Source organism: Coffea arabica, chromosome 4e (genome assembly GCF_036785885.1).
Source record: "Coffea arabica cultivar ET-39 chromosome 4e, Coffea Arabica ET-39 HiFi, whole genome shotgun sequence".
Classification (NCBI taxonomy): Eukaryota; Viridiplantae; Streptophyta; class Magnoliopsida; order Gentianales; family Rubiaceae; genus Coffea; species Coffea arabica.
Window position 1 is genome coordinate 8,428,386 of NC_092317.1, and position 23,173 is coordinate 8,451,558.

The window sequence follows — 23,173 nt, forward strand, 5'->3', positions numbered from 1 at the left end:
TACTTAAAAATCTTTCCTCAATTTATTAAGAAAAGATAGTCGCTGGAAGTCATCTATGCAACACGTCAGAGAGAAATAAAGGTGTCACTAACTACATGAAACTCGTCTAAAAGGAAACATCACTTTCAGCAGCCGCTTTTGAGCAACAAAAGCACAGAAAATGAACATGCCAAAGGATGTTAGATTCTGAAATCCTCCATAAGAGAGACAGGTATCACCATCGAGGAATTGCCAGTGAATTTCCTGATGTTAAACCCTGCTGTTTGCTGGCAATGGTAAGACACCATCAAAGAAATCCCCGAAGTAACCACGGGGCTCATGCACTAGCTTTGAAATGATGTCTCTTAGCGTGATCACCCCCTCTAGATTTCCCAGATCATCAACGACGTATATCCGATGGATTTTCATGGAATCAAGCTTCATAATAACATCTTTAAGTGTACTGTCTCTTGTGCATGTTACCATGTTCTTCAAGAGTGGGGAATCCTTTTGATGCTCCTCCAGATAGCTTCGAACTGCTGTCAGGAAGTTCTTGGCCGTGATAGATCTGTAAATGGAATAGCACATACACTATCAGTATTTGATAAATAGGGGTAAAGTCACTTGTGTACCAACACTTGAACAGGAAAAGCACCCAGTAAAGTCCCTCAAATATTAATAAACCAAACCAAAAAGCAAAAACTGAATGTCCAATAGTTTTGATTGCTTAGTAGAGTACACTTTTAAGACCAAACTGCTAACTTACGGTATATGAAAGCAGAATTGAAGTAGATCTTCAGTCTCATGTTATTTGAAGCTTCGCTCCATGAACAAGTAGACGCCCCGTACAGCTTTTAAATTTAGTCATTTCCTCAGAAATAGTGATACATGAACCTTTTATTCAACCTCAATTTACTAATGTGTGTATATGTTTTTACTTTGTATAGGTTCTCAAATTTTGAACTATGGGGTAAATGCACTACAAAGATGCCAATATATCTAGTAGAAATATTTAAGCTAGACCAAAGTTGCCAACCTGCCCAAAGTCTCGGCTCTATTACAGCCTCTACACTTTCCATTTACTGAAGCATACAAAACAAAAGCAAGTTTGTACTGCCATACATGTTCTAAAATTAACTCCAGACCTCACAATTTCTCCCCATCTTATAATTTTTCTGAGAATTCAGGCAATAAAGAACATGAACATTGTAAAGAGAAAACGCACTAAATTGTTCACAGACCTGAATTCTTTGTATATCTCTGGTGCAAGTAGAAGGAACTGAATATCTCTGATGCTTATGTTACCAATAGCCTTTCTTCCATTACTTGCAACAACAGGAATCCCACCAACTCCTTTTTGTCTCATTAATTTAAAAGCCTGAAGCACTGGTTCATCCTCATAGACCTACAAAAAGAGGAGGAAAAATGTACGTAAAAGATAGCACCATATATTTGCACAAAACTGGATGTTTGTCATTGAAGACGAAGAAAAACTTTGAAAAGCGAGGCATAAATCTTCTTTTACTATGAGTTTTGGGTAGTGCAACTAGAACGTGACCTTAGCTTGTCATCTATAAGGGAGAAACTAATGTGGGAAAATTAGAAATACAACTAATTTCATCAAAATAAGATGAAGAAAGGAGAGCGAGTCCAAGTTTCAGTCCAGATGAAGTAAACCAGAAAAAGCAATTCAAAAAGTACCAAATGTAATGTCTGTGGCCAAAGAAAAAATGAATAAAAAAAGATCTCTTGTTCAAATTACGCAAAGGTGAACTTTAAAGAGAAATTCAAACAGACAATGGTCTGATTTAGCTTGTATTCTTATTGCCAACCATGCATCCATGTCTAGATGCCAAAAATGTCATCGTTTGGAATTGAAAGAAACCAAAGAGAACAAAAATTAAGAAAGTTAATACAGTCCAAATTATTATTCTTCTCAGATACACCAAACCAATTCCACATTGCTAAAACCTATATCTTGTTTCCTTTTAAATTCTTGTGCTGCACAGTGGAAGAAGCAGCAGGTATGTTGCAAAAGGACAACTTACTCGAAGATATATGTTGAATAAAAATGTTAAGATTCATAAATACATTGTTGTTCCTTGCCGAATCTGGAATTGCTATATGTATATATATACACACATACTGGGAAAGAAAATATCAACTATCTTGACAAAAACTATATACTGCTAGATGTCATCGAGTAAAGTAACCAAGTCTGGTACCTTAATAATGTGGCTGGGCTTCATTAGAGGGAGACCAAGTTCAGATAGTTTCTTTGAACCCCAGCTCTCAAACCAATGAAGGCCAGCACATTCTTCAAGCATGTGAATGACAGCTGATTGAGTAATGATGTTATCAATCTTTTGTTCCCCTGGGTCAACCACAGGAACACTCTTCATCCTGTACTTGGATAGCAGCAAAAGCATTGTCAAGAAAGAGTTCGATTTTTGCAGGGCGAGAAATGGAGCCCAGCGGAATGACCCTGATATGTCTCCAACCTGCGAAATCATCAGTTAATGCAAGTAGAAATGTCTCAAGAAGAATAACACCAAAAGCTTTGAGAACTACACTATAATCAATAATAGCTGAAAGATTCAACTTCAAATAAGAAGGAAAAACAACCTTTGTGTTCTTATAGAAGTCAGAAGAAGTCAAGGTCTCAAAAAAGTCCCCAGAAGTTGCAGTAGGAGATTCAGGGTGCAAACTTCTATATCTTGGGGAAGACATTCCATTAGCCGCCGCAGCAACAGCAGGACCAATGCCATCCTCAGATTCACTGAACAGCTCAAAAGCTAATGCAGCAGATCCATCCATTTTTTCTGACTGCAGAAAGAAGCGCAGACCATACATCTTTTAACTTATGCCCCACAGGTGACAATAATTTACGGAAACATTATTGAACATCAAAGGGAATAAAAAGATCAAATTGAAGAACAATCCAGTTGGAAAAATTTTCCAGTAGCTCATTGCTAAATATAATAAAATATTCCATGGAAAGAAAAATTTCTGAAAGTTAAAATCTGCAGTTTTGCTCAAGGCACAGGGGCAAATCAGATTAGCGGAGCCAGAGGACCCAAGATCACCAAAACACTTAACAACACCGCCAAATCCCCAAAAAGCCTTACTTTCTGGTGAAAAAGATTGAATTATATTGCACAACGTCAAGAAACAATGATTTCACCCCATTCTCCCCCCCCCCAACCCCCCCACACACACACACAAAAAGAAAAAAGAAACAACAAATTTTAACTCCAGTAACTGAAGAACTCTGTCTATCTTGAATTTTTTATTCTTTTTGGGGATAATTGCTACTATTACCATTAGACAAGCTCATTATTGTAGTATTTAATGTGTTGGAAAACCAAGAAATTGGTTAAACCTATTATCTGAGAACGACATGGAACAGTTCACAGAAAATTACTGGTTCAAAGAAAATGATTCCGCCCTTTCTTGAGTCATGCCTCAGAATGATAAACTAAACCAAGAGACAAACTGAGGATTTTGATTATTCCAAGAGAAAAGTTTAAAGGTCTAAGAGTGACAACTTTCCAAAATCTGAATGATAATTAAGTCCACAACTCCATTTCCTAAGAATTAGTGGCTCGATAAAACTGACTATGATAAATTCCATTGAAACACCAAACCTAAGTTGTTTGCAGAAACATATGATTTCATAATAGAGGCAATTTGACTACAAATACAAACCTGATGTAGGATCGATACAACAATCCCAGCAAACTCAACAATTCCGATATATCTATCAATCCAACTCGCATCCTCTGGAGCTTTAACATCCACGACAGGTGCACTCAGGATTTTATGTTGGGCTAGTAACTTGACCACTTCAGCCAAGCTGGAATCTGAGTTTATCTCAACAACTAAACAAGAAGGAGAAAAAAATCTTAGCCCTTAGGCTGATAAAGTCAAACCAAGCTGGGACCATCACAAATACGCAAATATGAAACAGATAATGTAAGTGCTTTGATGGGAGACAATGGCTTCTAAAGCAGCCATCAAATTGTATGGTGGATGCACCATAATGGAAGGAGATTGGGCATAATCTAGAACATTAAAAATAACGTCCACTTCCCCCCCCCCCCCTCCAAACAAAAAAAAAACCTTTCTATATACAACTATTGGGGTTGTATGGTGTCTATTTTTCCATCATCCAAGCAATGTCATTTCTTCAGTCTCAAAGAGCACCTGGTTATAAAAAGTGATGAATTTCATACTTATCTTTACAATAACAAGTTACTGAATGTGGAAATTGATCTCTATTATCATGATCATAAATATTTTAAAATTATTGATTTACTTGAGAAACCTACAAAATATCTTTTTATGTTCCATCTTCTTTTTGGGTTAAAGCTCTTCGACATTTCAAGTATTTAACTAGTATTCTGAAATCAAGCATGGTTAGGAGGACTATAGATGACCTGGAAGTGGGTTATGGAGAATTAATTGATCATTCAAATTGCTTTCTTTTATGCTTTGGTGGATAACATACATTATTAGCACAAGCATAATAATTTGGCATCCATCAAATGTGGGGTATTCTTGTTTATCTAAGCATTTTTAAAGGCAGATAAGTGCATAAAGACATAAGTCGAACAGGTGTAGTGCCACCTACTTTTCTTTCTCACATTCATTTTCTTGAAAAAATGCTCATTATTAGAGCCTGGTGCAGAGTGTGGGCATGTAATGGAAGTAAACATAAAATCACTGGATCTCCAAGGACATTATGGATTAAGCCAGTATTGCACAGAAGGTGCAACCTTTGAGTTTCCTCAATATAAATATTAAATGAGGTTGATTGGAGGACCTGCATTCACTGCTGCTAAAAGCAATGCATTCCAACTCTCAATCTTGCTCTTGTAATTATATTAGGTATTCTGTTAGTGTGATAAACAATCATCTTGCAACCAAAAAAGAAACATGACCCTGTGTAGATTTTCAAACATTACCTCATACCTTTGTTCAACAAAGTAGCATAAAACAGATGAATACCAACTGAGAATACATAACAAACAACACAATCAGTTCCAATTCCTTTATTGATCAATTCAATCCCATTTTTGACTTAGAAACCAAACCAGATAAACGAGAATTAACCTAAGGAAAAAACTACTACCTCTCACATACAACAATTTCCACTTATTCAATCGATCAGACAACAGTCATTAGCATGAGATCAAAGACCCTGATCCTGAAATTCAAAAATTAACGGTAAACTTAGAGATCATGCTACAAGTTTCTGTCTTTAATCCAAAAGGGATCAAAGAACAACGAAAAACCACTCATATCAACACTTTTCTAAGGACCTCAATGTTTGCACAGACAATTCTCAAATTTGTACCCGACTATAAAGTTCACTTCTTTATTAATCAGAGGGGAGTTTGAGATCACCTTGGGAAGATGGAGCAGGAGGAAAATCAGAAACTGGGATGCTCTCAAAACAAGCATTAAGCTTCTCAGTAGGACTCAACTGAGGTTCTTGAACATCCCATAAATCCTCCACTTGCATCCCCACCTTGGCTTCTGGGCTTCTTGGAGTTGAACTACCTTCTTCAATCATCATCTTTCCTTAATCTTCACTAAAACACACCCACAACCCTCCTCTTTTCCTCTTAATCTATCAATTCTTGCAAACTCCGCAGAGCAATCAGATAGTTACAGACAAGAATTAGATACTTGTTACTTTCATGGAACATTGACACATTTCGTAGCATAGGTATTGAGTAGTGACAATAATTGCATAAAATAATGATGAGACTTAAGACAAAAAGGAACGTTCCTGAATCCTGCGCAACTCACACGAGTTCAGATCAAGGATTAGAACTTGAAGTAAAATCTCGGACGTTCATCATTTCATATGGTTACACGTGTTGAAAATCTGATACCAAGATCCATGACTTGTGATGGAGTTGTATGGTCAAAGTTCACTTATAATTTCCCCAGTCCTACTCGGCTTCTTCTTATCCATACCACCCACGGTATTACTAGTTTAAACTTTAAAGCCACGACTTATCCGGATTTGCATCATGTCCACTCCTCTTGTGGCACTAAGTTAATTCTTTTCTTCTTAGGACATGTGTATTATATACGTATATATATATATATCTATTCTAAGTTGATGTGTATGCAAAAATATCTTTGTAGACTTTGCTAGTTCACGCTTGGTACCAACATCATTTGAGCTGATATGCATGAAGTCGACTCAGATCATTGTCTCGACCTTGATTTCTGTCGATGATATCTTGTAAAGAAATGTTGTTGTTCGAGCTAGATTTAGTTAATAAAGAGCATTGACTCAAACTTCCAACAAGATTATAAGTTTAGGAAAATTCTGTATAAGATATAGGGATCACTTGTAGATCATGTGATATATTCAAAAGTCATTATAATTTTTTTTTGTATCATCATACTTTACTAATCACTTACGATCATTCATTCTTCTTATATCATCGTACATCATCCTAAATATGTGACTCTTGAATGTACCATATGAATTATAATGTAGCATGTATATCAAATCTACCCAAATATTATTTGAGGTCATTTAGGTTATGATCAAATTATCATTCCCATAGTTATAAAATTTGGTTCGATCTGGTGGGTGAACCAATTAATTCAGTGAACCAATCATAAGATCGGATTGGATTGCTAATTAAACTAGTTAAACAATAAACTCATTGATCAATCAATGATTCATCGGTTCAAACAATGAACTGAGAAAAAACCTCCAATTGAACCGCCAACTAAAAATTTTACTATTTTTATAATTTAAATTATATTATTATATTATATAATATAATTATTATGCAACCTACGGTTGAACCGATGACTCAATCACCTTTTCAAGGTGAGCTCCAAGCCGAGTTTAATAACTATGATCATTCTTGATGTGTAAACCTTATTAGAATGACCCAAGGCTCTATCATTCCAAACTTGGCAAGATTTATGTGCATAGTTGAGTTTGCAGTAAATGTACACAAAAATTCTCCTATCATCACATGGTGAATTTGCGGGTTGAGATAACAATTGACATAAAAAAGCTTATTTGAAACATATAAGATCATAAATACGTTATGTACATACATCTTCTGTGAGCCCTAAACAAATGTAATTTCTTCTTATTGAGCACAACTAGCCTAACAACTTATCCTAGTTAAACCCAAGTGATTAGCAAGCCATGTGATCTTAATTACAAGGAGCCCAACTAGACACTTAAAGAGGTAAGTAAGGGTTGGACTTAACAGCCCCTTGGGCGAAGCCCTTGAATGTGCAAAATTTTAGATACAATGTGAGTTTTTTTTTTTTTGGTTCGAATATACTGTCAAAAGATAAACGAGAGGCTTATTAGTTTGTGCATTAAATAAAAAAAAGGTTATCAAATTGATAATTGGCCTATACATTGTCTATATAAAGCAAGTTTAAAATTAAATAGAAGAGAAAATGACATGTTTCATCCCTCACATTTTGTAAAAATATTCTTTCGTCCCTCACATTTAAAACGAATCAAATTGGTCCTTCACATTTAAAAACCCAAACTTTTACATCCTAAAAATAAACTCTCAGTTGTGAATCAAACCATCTAACAACCCGGTTACAAATTTTGGGGATAGAATTGATAGATCACTTGCAAAAACATATTTCAAACAAATAAATTAAAGCAATTAAAAAATCTTAATTAAAACCCATTTGCTTCTTCAAAAGAACGAAATAGTGCTAAAGCTCTCAAGCACTAAACCCTTAGACATATTCCTCAGTTTTGTTGCAGTAAGGGTTTAGTGCTTGAGAGCTTTAGCACTATTTCGTTCTTTTGAAGAAACAAATGGGTTTTAATTAAGATTTTTTAATTGCTTTAATTTATTTGTTGGAAATATGTTTTTGCGAGTGATCTACCAATTCTGCCTTCAAAATTTGTAATCGGGTTGTTAGATGGTTTGATTCACAACTGAGAGTTTATTTCTATGATGTAAAAACTTGGATTTTTAAATGTGAAAGACCAATTTGCTTCGTTTTAAATGTGAGAGACGAAAAGAATATTTTTACGAAATGTGAGGAATGAAACAGGTCATTTTCCCTAAATAGAATCTAAAAACTCTTTAACTCGTATTAATGTTCTTAAAAAATATATCGCTCATATGTATCATATGCTTACATTCAATTTTTCAATCATATTATTTAAGTTTTAAATTAAGAGTTCTCTTTCATTCTTTTGTTAAACTGTCTAACAACAAAAGAAATTGAAATGCGACCACCTAATTCACATGTAACTAATATTATTTTCATCTCAAAACCTATACAAGCAAATCGAATCGAATACTAGATGAATTAAATTGTCATTCTAATATTATTTCCCGGCCCAATTATGATGTTTTCAGGTTGGCCCACATCCATGTCATCCACTGCCACATCATCAGAGAGAAGTCCCCACCACCATGTCAACTATCCAACATGCCAATCTTTGATGAGTTGGCAACATGCATCTAAAGGGGTAAAATAGTCTTTCCACATATCATCGTCGTCTTCTATAGTAAACACATAATGACTCTTGTCTGCTAACCCTCGGCTCTGCCCCTCCCCTTCATATATGTCTATTTCCCCTTAATTTTAATTTTAGTTTCTGCAGGAAGGTTTGATTTAATTCATCTGGTAGTTTTTCCTGGTTCCATAAATGGAGGGCTCTTCAGCTCTGCCGTCCGATTCCAACAATCAAAATCCGACGGGCGGAGCCGCCGAATTTCTCTCCAACCTTCCTTCTCGCGGCCTCTTCTCCTCCACTGTCCTCTCTTCCAATCCGGTACTTCAATTTTTCGTCATAAGTTTTCCCTTTTTAAGCATTTGATTTTTCTCTTTTTTTTTTTTTGGATTGGAAAAATTTGTAATTTAAGGTACTAAAGTTAAATGTATAATGTAGTAAAATTGCTTAAGTTCGTATAAGTCTGGAAAATTGTATAGCATTTGCTAATGTGAGAATTAGTTGGTGAAAATGGAGTTAAGAAGGGACGGTAACCATTGACGTTAAGGGTTTGGGGAGGTTAATTAGATGCTAACTGTTTGCTATTCAGGTTTGAAGAGTATGCTATTTGTGTTTGATGTTGTGGGGGATTTTGATTACGTGCTTTTCTTTAATCAGTGTTGGAGGGGAAAAAAAGGGATTTTTTTTTTAATTTCATGGTTTGAATTTGATTCACAACATTGGTATTTAGCGGCCATTTTTATGGTGTTTTTAGTTGGTAGTGAACCTAATTCATGGCCTTGTGTGCTTAAATAATTGTGTTATTGTGATTCTTACCTTGTTTATGGTAATAGAGGTTGTCTTAAGTAGTGTGGCGTGTTTTATGAGAACAAGAAGGATGGACTTTGTTTTCACGCTTTTGTTTTAGCTGATGATACTTCAAGTCTGATCTGCACTGATAGGACTGCAATTTAGGTAGTGTTGGTTTGTTAACAATATTTGAGAGGTTCTTGGCGGAGTAAAATTGAAGTATTTCACACTGTTGTTTTAACTGATGATACTGCAATTCTGATATGCGCTGATAGGACTGCAACTTAGGGGTTTGTTAACAATTTTTGAGAGGCTCTTGGCAGAGTAAAATTGAAGTATTTTACTATGTATGGTTGTAATAGATGATTCAGCTTTAAAGTCAAGGTTGTTTACTCATTCAAAAGTTAAACATTGCAGGAAGAATTGTTACATTTATGCTTTAATTGTTGGTATATCACATTTTGAATATCCATATCCAGTAGTTTACAATTTTGTAGACGTCCAGACATGAGACATGCAGTTCTACAATGTTAATATGCATCCGTATTCTGTATTCTCCTTTTCAGTTTAAACTCTACTATTTACTTTTGTAAGAAACTTGTGCAGGGTGGCATGCGAGTCTACATATGCGATCATGATACAGCACCACCAGGTCCTCTTCGTTAACTATATAGAATGTATTTGGTTTATTACTTTTGAAAGCTGGTGCAGTGGACTATTAAGATGAGATGGACTTCTGCTTTCTTATTTAAAAAATGCATATATATCAGGATTCAAAAACCAAATTATCGTGTAGATAAGATGATGTGACAGTTTTGGCCATAGTTGATGTTACACTAGAAAGGTTAGAGCAAGAAATATGACTCGCATGACAGTTTCCTTGAGGGTTTGTTGAATTTAGCTTATCTATATTAGCTGTTGAAACTACACCATGGTCTTTTTGCCCAGTTAGATGGCTAATACTCTTACTTCATGGAAGGAGTACCGATACTGTCTGACTTTCTAAGGGAGAGTGACTATTAGTTTATGGTATTACTTGTGAACCAAAAAACAGAAATATTTGTAGAAGATTGTGATGAATTAGGTGATTTAAGCCTTGTGTACAAACAAAATAGGGGAATGAAAGTGGTAGAAAGTGACAAATATTCTGTTATGGGTACATGATGTATCTTTAAACTACTAGAAGATTCAATATCTTGTCCAATGGATTTTCCTCTGCTCGCCTTGTTTGCATTGTGAGTAAGGAACTTTTAGGCTAACCTAACTTTGGTGTGGACACTTAAAGGATTGTAGCTTCCTTAGCTAAGTTGAGTTTATATGTTCAGGAAGCCTAGATCTTGATTCAAATTTAACACAAAGTTCACTCTTTATTACATAATTTGCATGTGAAGACAAGATTCTGTGTGGTGCATGAAGATTCGATTGTTACGTATCTTAGTCAAGGACATAGCTTCTTTCATTTTATGAGAAGCTGCTGCATTGGTTTTCCACTTTAATTATATTAGACACTAGATGGTGTTCGAAAAGGCTTTGCATGATTTCATTGTTATAGTTGTGCTTTCTGAGCCATATAAGTATAACCGAATTGTTGACTCTGTTACTACTATGTATGCAGCGGAGCAACTCATAAAGACAAACCAAACAAACATATTAATTAGGTCATTAATGCTGAAGAAACAAAAGGGTGATTCCGGTTCAAAAGATGGAAAGGCTAATGCATCAAATGAATCTTCTAGAAAAAGGTTAACTCTTTTCCTCTCTCAGGATTTTGTTAGTTGCTTTGCAGTTATAACAATTGCAGTTGCTTTTTTTTTCTTCCTCTGGATAAAATCTAGCGGTTGCTCCTTGGTGTTTTAATCACTTCATGGTTACAATGTTTGTCACAGTATTTACGCGATCTCTAATTTCAGGACTGCTGATAGAGCGTTAGACAGCAGGGCTAAAAGGGCAATGACCATCAGTCAGGTTGCTTCTCGGCAAGGTGAGTACGAATTGTTCAGTTGCTTATTATCTTTAGCAAAATGCAGGACCAGAAGATAACTTCTACAGAATGAGAATGTTCTGCTGGTACAATGCACTTACGAAATTGTTTGGCAGTAAATGAAGTTGCGAGTGAAAAATGGTCACCATTTTGGTGATAGGCTTAGTGGCTGCGTTTGTGCTCCCTTTTCCCTGAGGAATTCAGTGATCAAGAATAAAGACTGCATTTTTGGTCTGCCTTGCAGTCCAAGAGCCTCGGCTTTTTTAGCATCACTGAATGCACCAAACGTCCACACTAGGTTTTCCTTTAACAGACATGTTTATTGTCTTCAGAGCGTATGTATTTTATTAAGCAAGAGTGTCACGTTCCTTTAGCAGATGTGCCCATTATTTCTCTTTCATTGTTTAGAAGATGAAGGCATGTGTCAATTACGGAATATGCCTTCTGCAAAGCTATTTGTCATGTTGTACTCTACCATCCTTATTATCGTTGTTGGTGTCATTAGTATTCTTATTATTATTCACTTGTAAGAAGGTTATACAAAGGCTGGGTTTTTGCTCTTTTATTTGGTTCATGTTAGACATTTGATGAACCTTATCTTGTGTGAGCTTGTAGAGGGATCAAAATCACGCTTGCCTGAGAGGGATCTGCAGAGTTTAACGGTTGAGAGAATTCGTGCTCTTCTGAAGGAGAGAGGTCTCTCCCTGAAAGGAAGAAAGGCAAGTATCCTTTTACTTTTGATTGAAATAAAGTCTGACTCGCCTAGAATTCAGTGTCATCTCCATCGTCCATCTCTTGCATTTTGGTTGAGAGACCTGTTTTTGAAGTTTAGATTCTGAATGATTATCGGAATACTAGATGCTAATACTGAAGTAGAGATAAATGTTCGACTAGTGACTGTAGAAGATAAAGTCATGTTCATTCCAAGCCATAGCACAGTGAGTAGGCACATGTATGTAGTGTAGTTATTTGAGTTTGGATATCCACTCTGTGTCTTAGATATCACCTCAAAATGGGCATAGCTCTACCACTTTTGTTTGTGAGAAAACAAACACGATTTCGTTCTAGAAATAGTAATGATGCAATCTATGGATATTCTGCTTTGCGACTTGAAATTTTGGGTTTTTGGAAGTTGGGCTGTGTGGATTAGTAGCCAAATAGCTTGCTTATTGTTGTCTGGAAATCTCTCTTGCATGTTTGCTTGATTTGTGATTATCTATCTGTACAGGATGAGTTGATTTCCCGCTTGAAAGGCGCAAATGAGTAATGCATGATTTTTCAAAGCTGGGAAGGTGACCGCACCTACATGTACCAACTTTTGCTGGCAGAATCTAGGTTTTGTTGTAACTTTCTTATACTCTGGACTAATTTTGAAAGAGATGTCGTGATGCAACTTGCAATTGCCCGCTTTGACTGCCTCCGTGTGTTGTATTATCATGGAACTCTCATAATTGTGGAGTGGGATGCTTGGTAGTAGATATCTCAACTTTGACCAATGTAACATGGTGGGTTTATCATCCTTGCCGCAGTTGATGGTGACATCCCTTTTAGGTTCACCCTCTTCCTTTTTGTTTGCCAGGTATTGCTTAGACTTGTCGATCAAGTGCTATTAAAGTTTGTCATCTGTTCACATAGGTTGATCATGGCTGTAGTCTACGGCCTGCAAATAAATCGCCCTCATGTTCTATCCGTTTGAATTTCATAATCCGCATTGCCTGGTGTAGGGGGCAAAAGAAAAGGATCCCTTACCCGAACAGGGAAAAATAGGGAAATGAAGAGTGAAAAGAGAAATAATATAACTAGTTTACTGTGCCCTCCTAATTGGATAGATTTTAGACAATTGAGTCAGTGCTAGAGGTGTGTTTGGATAGCAACTATTTGACCAAAAATTATTTGCTTATATCACAAACGCATCTCGTCTTTCAACACAACTTCTTATCTCGCATGTATCATATCACAAAGATGCGATGGTAATTATTTCAAATACGATTCCAAGTAATTTTAAGACTTTGTACTATATCATTGTAATATCATTGTCATTGATCGAATTCTTCCAAGCAAGTAGTAATATTTATAGCTCTTCTTCCAAGCAAGTAGTAATATTTATAGCGCTTTAGTGTTGTTTGCCCTTCCTAAAGTTTCCATTCCTATGAAGTCTCATTGGGTTCTGGGTTTGCTCTGCATGATGCTTCCGGGCTTCATCGAGCAATGCCTGAAGCACACATAAAACTATAAAAGGAACGTTGGAAGAACACTAGAAATTGATTGCTTGAGTATCATTCCATGTCTAATGTGAATGCTACCCGCCAACCCCCAACGATGCACCATCGATTTAGCAAAGTTGTCGACAATTTTGGCCCTTATGCTGGTCAAGGCTATCCTTGATTTCTTATTAATATTGCGATCTCAAAAGGGTTTGTTGGGTTCTTACGTGTACAAGGGATAATTTCAGAAACCTCAGGAGAGGTTTCTGACTATTGCAGGAAGCTCGCTTCTAATTTAAAAAATTACACCTACCTCCCCTATTATTAGTATTTCAGTAACAATATAAACCCAATATGCTAACTTTCTCCTCAAAAATCCTAAAATACCCCTTTGTTACTTAGAAAGGGGAAAAACAAACTAATAAATTTCTTTCATATTGCAACTATTGTAAACGACATAACCACCACTCTAACGAATTTAATGAACCACTTCACTTTAATTCCAATATTCTTACAATTTTGACAGCCTACTATTGCCACCCCAAAGCTTCCCTTGCAAATCAACTGTGATAATTAAAGTTTGCATTCAACCTAATATTTAGCCTTTTTTTTGCCTAAATTCAATGTTTGAATTGACCAATATTACTATTCAATCTTGTTGTTACTAAAAGGGTAAAAAACAAAAAAGCCCCCTGTGATAAACCTAATACACAGAAAAACCCCCCATGGTTTCAAAATATACAACACGACCCCTCATGCTTTGAATTAAATTGTAAAGGTGACGGAATCCGTTAAACTTAACGGAAATGGTCAAAATGACCAAAATACCCTGATATAATTCAACAAAAAAATAGCTCAAAAAATCATTTATTTTATTTTCTAAGTAGAGAGAATTGAGAGTTAAGGGGTAGAATAGGTATATTTGATAAAAATTAGGTATAAAAAATTTTTTTTAGGTTCCAATATGTCATTTCCGTTAAATTTAACGGATTCCGTCACCTTTACAATTTAGTTCAAAGCATGAGGGGTCGTGTTGTATATTTTGAAACCATGGGGGGCTTTTCTGTGTATTAGGTTTATCACAGGGGGCTTTTTTGTTTTTAACCCTTACTAAAATAATGTAACCTACCAAAAATACCAACATGGAGCAACCAAAAGTAACACTAGAAACCACATCCCATGTCTCTAGGCAAATCTGATTGTAGTTTTTATATCTCAAAATTCTTTTTTACTCAATTGGGCATAATACCGCAACCTTCTTTAATCCACGTTCCCTTTTTAGCTATCATTTTTATTTTTTTGTATGTACTCAGTATCACCTGCATCTTTTGCACCTTCATTTATTTTGACAACAAATATAATCCGACAACTTGTCATTTTGTAATTTCGATTCAATAATACTTATAAAAAAAAAAGAATACAAAAAAAAGAGTATGTCTATTTGCAAAAAAATAGTGGTTTATGAGACGTAGGAGAAAGAAGATAAGAGAAAGAGTTGGAGAGATAGAACAAGAGTTTAGTTTGTGTGGCAGCAGTTGCTTTAAAATAAAAAATTAGTTGTAATTGTAGAGTTTTTTTGTTTGTAAAAATTATTTATAAGTGAATGATATTATAATCATTTTACTATAGGGAGGTTAGTGAAATTGTCAAATTATCCCCGGGTACAAATGTCTAACTATAGTGGAGTTTCCAATAGAAAAAGTCAACGGCAGTTGGTTGATTCATCAGCTCCAAGAATCGATTGTTTGACATTCATATGAAACAGTCAACCAGTCTTAAATTCCCCTAAATCTTGTCTTTTTTATTTAAAGTGGTAAGATCCTAATGCTTTTTTGACTTTGGTTGAGTAATGGCCTGCAACTTTTGGTTTACGAAGGCTGGCTGAAAGAGCAGCGGCGTAAGTCGGCAAGTTTGGAGACTGGACAGAGATTATGAAATTCTTTTACGTCCATTTTTTGGATTTGACCTTAAGTACGTTACTTAGTCAAAATTGGCTTCTAATTTGGCTGTTATTGCAAATTAAAACTGAATGAAGGCAGAAAAGATGTGTGCAAGAATTTCAAGAAAGGATGATCTTCAAAAGCAGCATTTTTTCTTTTTTCTTTTTTGAAAATGAAGACGAAATGTAGCATTTGGTTGAGAGTTAGGTATATGAAGAAAAGCAAAGAGATAAGGCATAACGAAGTCGGCATCAGCATAATACTGTGCCCTTAAAATATATAGAAATAGAAAAAGAAGAGAAATCAACTTGAAAAAGCGATTCGTGAAATAATTGAAATAAAAGACTTGCAAAAATGATCGAAGAACCGAAAGGGGTTCAACTATTGGATTTTGCACTTAGTCAAATACTTCTTTTTAGATTTTAAAAAATCTCCAAACACATTTTCTCCTCATCTTTTCATTACGCATATATCAATTATATACTACATATTATAATAATATTTTTTCAAAGTCTCCCCAAAAAAAAACACAATTTTGACTGAGCTAAAACCTCAAGAAAAGCTTATATTTTGGTATGTTTTAATCTGCAAAAAAAAAAAATTTTTGATTGCATTATAACTCATTTTTTAAATCATCTTTCTATTTTACATATATCGCACTATAAAAAGTGTTATGATATTATTTTTAAAAAATTATTCTATATAATCTCCCATCCAAACACACGTTTTTAATAAGAAAAGGAACGTACACATACAAGACCAAATTTCTAATTCCTCTATTAATATTTATCTTATGACCCGAAGAAAAGAGCTCGAGCTCGAACTCTTAACTCAATGGATTTAATTCCTAATCTTCCTCTTAGCTTACTAGTCTTTACAGAGGACAAAAACATCTGCCTTTTTTTTTTTTTTTTTTTAAGTGAATGAGAAAACGTCACTCTAACACTCTATTTACCTCTTCCATTGATAGACAAAACAAAGTGTTCACTGTTCAATTTGGCCTCTGAAGAAATGCAGACTCGTTGACACAAGTGACAAGACAAGACTAGAGACAGCCACTAAAGAATTACTGCACATTTTCTTTCTCTTTTCTATTTTTCTTGATTTCAAGCAGAATTTTTAACAGTAACCTCCTTAAGAGCACGTGATTCATCAGCTCTTATAAGTAGCCTGCATGAAAGTTGTAGAAGGGACAGATGTCATGTCACGCCAGGAGATGGCTTTCGTTACTTGAGACTGCAGCCAAAGAAGAAAAATAATAGCCACAAAATATTACCGACACAGCAGGTTTGCATTATCCTTTCTGAAAACCATTCAATAAAAGTGAAAATTTTTTTTAAAAGAAATTCTCTTTGCAACATTTGATGTAATTATATGAGATATATTTTAACAAGTCATTTCAAATTCAAATTCGTATAAAAATAAAAATACCTCCAAAAGTGATTTTAAAAAATTTTAAATTAAGAACCCGTTTAGATTGGTATTTTCTGAAATTTTTATAAAAAAAATGTAACACAGTGATTTGATGTACGTGAAATAAAAAAATCAAAAATATGTTTATGTAAAATATAAAAATTTCTTGGAGAAAAAAATATCAATACATAACTTTATTTGTTCAGATATTGTCGCAATAAAAATTAAAAAGCAACCGAAATAATTGAATAATGCCTAAAAAATTATAAACTAAATGATTTAGTTTGACGGAAAAGTAAGCAAATTAAGGTTTAAAAAAAGACGTCGGTAAAAGCAGAGGGGAAATGATAACTGGGCCACCACTTTTGGACGGCGCTCGATGCAATATGGACTGCAATTGGCTGCGGGAACGGACACGTAAGAAGCTAAGGCCCATATTCTCGCCCTATCTTAAGCCTGTAAGGCTGCGCCACAAAACGGCGCCGCAGTTTTCAAGCTGGATCTTGAGAGAAAATATTGGATATGGAAGACGTCTGCTCTGTTTTGTCTTGTCACATCTTGATTTCTTCTGAAAAGAAATCATTGTTTCGATTTTTTCAGTTGTTTTTCCCTGTTGCTTTTAAGGTTGAATTTGACTGTTTATGCTGATGTTAAAGGACAAGCCCTAAGATGCATTATGATGATAATTTCTACTTTTTAAAGTAAGGAGTGTGTTTAGATAGTAAATTATTTGGAATAATTTCTTAAAAAAATACTGTAATTTTTTTTTTGTATGATGTATATGTTACAAAAAGGAGTGTGTTAGATAGTAAATTGTGGCCATATGTGTTAGACTAATTAAACCTAGGTTAAAAGAAATAACTATTTTCACTTTGAATTTTTTATAAACACCCAATTAAAAGAAGTAAAATCCTAAGAATATACACACTCACGATTAATTAGCAGTGGTAAGACAAGGATTGGATGGCTCAAAATGCCAATGTAAGCTTTGGGACTTGTTATCTTTGAATTAACCAATTTGGAGCTTTCTACATTCGTGGGCTAGTCTTTTCTAGTGTATTCTAGGATTTTAGCAGTTTGTTTATAAGTTCAATCCTATTAAAACACGATACATTGAATGTACTATTTATTTATCTAATTTTTCAAACATGTGAAAAGAAAAAAAATACTGTGTTTGGATAAGAAATTATTTGGGATAATTTTTGAAAAAAATACTGTAGCACTTTTTTTATGTGATGTATGTAAAAGAAAAAGGTGAATGAAAAATATGTTTATGATGCAAACAGATAAATTTATGTAAATAATTTGTTATTCAAACACACTAATTATATTATTAAGTTGATTAAAGAAAGCATAGAACAAGATTTAGAATAGGAACAACAAATACAATGACATACTATAAAATAGTATAAGTAAATATTTTATGCATTAAAAAATTTAACAAAATTCTCCGATTCACACGTACTAATTTTTCAAATGCCCTAAAAATTAGCAACTATAGATGTAGCAGCTAAATTATGCTCATGACATAAAAAGAAGTATAATCCTCACAAAATTGAGACCGTATTTTTTGGACGACTTTTGCATTAACCCTATATTAATAGATCCTTCAAAAAAAAAAAACTCCAAATTAATAGAAGAAGTAATTATTTTCTTTTTAATTTTTTATGATCGCTCGTTAGCACAGCACGACTGAATTACATTTAATTTATTGCCCTGATTACCTACACACTCGCATTTATTATCCTTTTGTTTAGTCTTATCATCATTTGATGATATTTTTTTTCGACGCTCGATAATAGTCTATTATACATTTACTTCTACTCCTACTTTAAGTTCTAACCCATTCTAGGGGGATCCAACTGGGCCTGTGATAATTAGTGGGAGCCTTCGACCCCACCAAACTTTAAAGGCTTGATGATGGCCACCAGTCCAAAGATTGGTAGTTATCATCGTATCGTCTGATGATACGGCCGGTCGAATTTTTAGTAACGTGACTGCCGGCTGCGCCGCGCCGAAAATGGCATATGTCCAAATAATTTCCGTTAGTAAGTTTCAAACTTCCATGATATTGTAGTACCCTACCCAGTCCACTACTGCACTGGGAAATGGGGCATAGAAAACGTGCTGAAAAGCCGACAGCAACTCACATGCATCTATAGCTTCGGGTTGGATCCGGACCGCAGCCCAACAAATTATTACTAAGAGAAGATGATTACGACACAAATACGCACAGGATTCTTTTTTGTTCACTCTTAGAATGGAAAAGAACAATTTGCATTCTATGCCAAGAGGAGCTGTGGTTTGAAAATTACTTCTCCTACTGTACAATTTAGTCACATTTGAGTTTCTAAATACTAGCTATCTTTCATTTTTTCTATATAGTAGGCTCCTGATTTAGCTGTTCTAATTTTTTTTTTCTGATACCAATTGATTATAATCGTGTTTCCATTGATGATCCACTATTAGTTATGCCATTCTCTCTTTTTTTTTTTTTTCTTAAAAATCAACTCATAACTTTCATATTTTAATTAAATTTAATCATATTCTGACATGCTGCGATTAGTTTAATCATTTATTACCCTCGTTCTTTCTTCTAATAATAATTTATTACAACCCTTTCTTGACTTTCTTATTCATGATAAATTTCTATCAATCTAATAATAGCCTGTCTTACACATATTTGAATAAATTACGACATTATTTCTTACTTCATTTTTTTTCCTTAATTAATTCATGGCTTTCCTATTTGAATTATCTTCAAAACAAAATTACATGATTTTTCTATATAATGATAATGGGAAAGCAGTGCATGTTCACCTGTAGTTAAATGTATGTGGACAAGGAGCTTCAAAAAGAAGAACAAAACAAAGTTCTCCAATAGTAGAATATTCTCATATGCTATTTTTCTGAATTGCCTGTCTCGTACATTTTAGCATAAAAATTTTAAATTTTGCTGATAAACTGACACCGGAATCACCTTTTGTTAGGCACAAAATGGAAGAATTCATTTTCAGAATTACCAGAATAGTTTTATATAGTTGGAATATTAATTTGAAATATAAAGCATTCTTTGCCAAATTCCTTACTAGCATCTCCATAATAAGCACAAAAAGGCTCAAAATTTTTCTCCATATAACAACAATCAGTAAAATGATCAAGTCTCACTAAATTTTGTTGTGCCATTTAGCCGTAGAATTCTTGAAGCAGAAAGGCAGTTAACCCAAGTTTGTGCAAGTTTCATTAGTGCCGTATATGGAAAGTTGCAATAGACATATTTGTCAATGTGAGAATGCGTAAAAATCTTTTCATGTTACAATTGGCACTTTTGCATTTTAAAGCTGAAGTAGACTGAATACTGGGATCAAGGGGCCAGTGTACAAAATCAAACTTTTCACATCAGAAAATTGAGCCTAGATTAATTTGCTTCAAGAATGTAGGAATATTGAGGCTCATATATATGATCTATACTTTAATCCCCATTGTATTTTCTCTTTTCTCTCGGCTAGGGTCGTTCCTCCTCTGCTAAAGATAATGTCCAGTTTGACAAAAACTACCTACATGTTTGACAAAAGAAATTCAATGGACTCATTTATGCACAGTTGTTGGTGGCTTATGTTGAGCCACATCATTCATCTTAGTCATCTATATTTAGTTGGCACTATTCAATTGACGCAGTCTATTACTCATGTGCCAATGCCACCCTTGAAAGATGAGGTTGCCGACTTCAAACCTATTAATTTATATAATCAATTTTTTACACACTTACAATGTATAAATTAATAGGATTGAATATATGTTATATATGCAAATTTTAAATCGAAAAGTTTACTTACAATTAACGTACAACCAAACCCATTAGTGTGTCAAGAATATATTATTGGAGTATTGAAAATTATTCCCTAAATATTTTCATGATTAAAGCTCAAAATTGTGATATCTTTTTTTTTTTTTTTTTACAGTAACGATAACAAATCTATAACCTAATCTATCTCAATTTAGAGGGAGGAGAGTCTAAAGAGACTGTGTATAAGTGGCTAATATGTATATGTACCTGAGTACATCAAACGAGTGCTCTAACATCTCCTTTGAATTTTTTTCATTGCAAGTGGAGTTCGAATCCCCGACCTACAGCCAAAAGAGATTTAGTCATTTTTGGTGGCCATTGAACCAAAGCTTAGTGGTTCAAAATTGTGATATCTCAGTTGTCTTGGAATACAGTTTTTGATGTGGAGCTTGAGAATCATGTGCTTAAAAAGATTCGAATGTTAGTGCATACATGCAACTGTCCCATCTCTCTTCCCACTTCTATTCAGCATTCACCCTCCCTCTCAGACCCTGTCCATGTGTTGTATATATAGTCACCATTCTTCACTCATTTTCCTCAACTTCTAAATTGCAATATCTGCTTTCCTCCACTTTCCAGAGTCCTAACCCCACAACCCTCTTAGCAGTTGGCAAAAACCATAATGTTTTCCTTTCTTCTTCTTCTTGTTGCTACTTCACTTCTTCTTTCCCCCTACCTTCCTTCATTGTTTCAAAGATTTCTTGATCTCAAATCCGGAAAACTCAGCTTCTCTCATGGCCCTAAGTCCTACCCAATCATCGGTTGCCTCGTTGCATTCTACCAAAATCGCCATCGTCTTTTAGACTGGTACACTGAAATCCTCTCTCAATCACCTTCTCAAACAATGGTGATCAAGAGGTTTGGTGCACCTAGAACCATCGTCACAGCCAATCCGCAAAATGTTGAGTATATCCTGAAAACCAACTTCAACAACTACCCTAAAGGCAAGCCCTTCACCGAAATCTTAGGCGATTTCCTCGGTCGAGGAATATTCAATGCTGATGGCCATCTCTGGCAGGTTCAGCGCAAACTCGCAAGCCATGAATTCAGTGCAAAGTCCTTGAGAGAATTTGTTGTCAAAACTCTCGAGGAACAAGTTCAAAACAAGCTTTTCCCAGTGCTTGAAATGGCTGTGGAAAAGAACATAGTCTTGGATTTACAGGATGTGCTTAGGAGGTTTGCATTTGACACAATTTGCAAGGTCTCACTGGGGATGGATCCTCGTTGTCTAGACATTTCTCAACCTGTCCCTCCTCTTGCCATAGCATTCGACAAAGCATCAGAGATCTGCGCGAGACGCGGTGTTGCTCCAATCCCTGCAGTCTGGAAAATGAGGAGAGCCCTTAATTTAGGGTCTGAGAAGGAGCTCAAAGAAGCAGTTGATCTTGTTCATGGCTGTGTTGATGATATTATCCAAACCAAAAAAACGAAACTCAATGAGAGTGCTGATAAAAAAACCAGCAATAACGATCTTTTGTCGAGGCTGTTATTAGCTGGTCTTGATGATGAAATGGTTAGAGATATGGTGATAAGTTTCCTCATGGCAGGAAGGGATACAACTTCTTCTGCATTGACATGGTTGTTCTGGCTTCTTTCTAAACACCATGCTGTCAAAGAGAACGTCATGAATGAGTTGGAAATCCTCAACCTTAAAGAAAAGCCATTGGATGTAGAGGATTTGAAAGAAATGAGGTACATAAAGGCATGCTTGTGTGAGTCAATGAGACTATATCCTCCAGTAGTTTGGGACTCCAAGCATGCTGAGAATGACGACATCTTGCCTGATGGAACAATTGTTTACAAGGGAAATAGGGTGACCTATTTCCAATATGGGATGGGGAGGATAGAGGAATTGTGGGGAAAGGATTGTTTTGAGTTCAGACCAGATAGGTGGTTTGATGAAAATGGGATGCTGAAAATGGTTGATCCTTACAAGTTTCCAGTGTTTCAGGCAGGTCCAAGAGTTTGTCTTGGGAAGGAAATGGCTTTCATTCAAATGAAGTATGTTGTGGCTTCAATTCTAAGGAGATATGAGATCAAGAAAGTTGATGATAATCAGCCTATTTTTGTTCCTCTCTTGACTGCCTTTATGGCTGGTGGGCTCAAAGTTAGGATTCACCGCCTCAACCAACCGGGCTTGTGATTTTGTGAGAAAGCGAAGGTTTGGTGGAACCAAAATGTGCTGTCCGGTTCAATTCATATATAGATTTGCTTGAACTGATATCCCGACAGACATTACTGCAGCTTATTAATTAAGACACAGTAGTTGTGTTGTTTTGTTCACATAAATTAATGTAGAGAGGTTGGAGTATGATTTCCCAAGATCCCATTCCAAAGAGGCCGAAATGAAAATTTCTGGAATGAGAGTATGTAAAATAAGGAAAATAAAATGTAAAGTATATTATCATCCTATAAATATAGTTTTTTTTTTTCTAATTTATAACCTATATTGAGCATTTTTTTTTTTTGTTGAAGAAAATCGCATCATCCTATTCCTACCTGTATCCCCATGCCAATAATTTGGTATGATCA

At 35.0% G+C, this 23,173-nt stretch overlaps 3 protein-coding genes across 3 annotated transcripts; 2 read left to right on the plus strand and 1 right to left on the minus strand.

Moving 5' to 3' along the window:
• LOC113699162 (SNF1-related protein kinase regulatory subunit gamma-1) lies at positions 1-5,897 on the minus strand. Its single transcript, XM_027219304.2, has 6 exons — positions 5,389-5,897; positions 3,688-3,860; positions 2,605-2,805; positions 2,205-2,480; positions 1,221-1,384; positions 1-547 (listed from the first exon to the last, which is right to left on the minus strand). Exons 1-6 carry the CDS (start codon positions 5,558-5,560, stop codon positions 250-252), a joined length of 1,284 nt encoding a protein of 427 aa, XP_027075105.1. The 5' UTR covers positions 5,561-5,897; the 3' UTR covers positions 1-249.
• Positions 5,898-8,518: 2,621 nt separating this feature from the next.
• On the plus strand, positions 8,519-12,793 carry LOC113697753 (protein LOWER TEMPERATURE 1-like). Its single transcript, XM_027217332.2, has 6 exons — positions 8,519-8,788; positions 9,863-9,908; positions 10,872-10,998; positions 11,167-11,237; positions 11,853-11,956; positions 12,466-12,793. The coding sequence occupies exons 1-6, from the start codon at positions 8,663-8,665 to the stop codon at positions 12,502-12,504; spliced, it is 513 nt and encodes a 170-aa protein (XP_027073133.1). The 5' UTR covers positions 8,519-8,662; the 3' UTR covers positions 12,505-12,793.
• An 8,422-nt stretch (positions 12,794-21,215) lies between these two features.
• Positions 21,216-23,052, plus strand: LOC113699432 (cytochrome P450 94B3). Its single transcript, XM_027219807.2, has one exon. It carries the CDS (start codon positions 21,264-21,266, stop codon positions 22,782-22,784), a length of 1,521 nt encoding a protein of 506 aa, XP_027075608.1. The 5' UTR covers positions 21,216-21,263; the 3' UTR covers positions 22,785-23,052.
• The last annotated feature ends 121 nt before the right edge of the window (positions 23,053-23,173 follow it).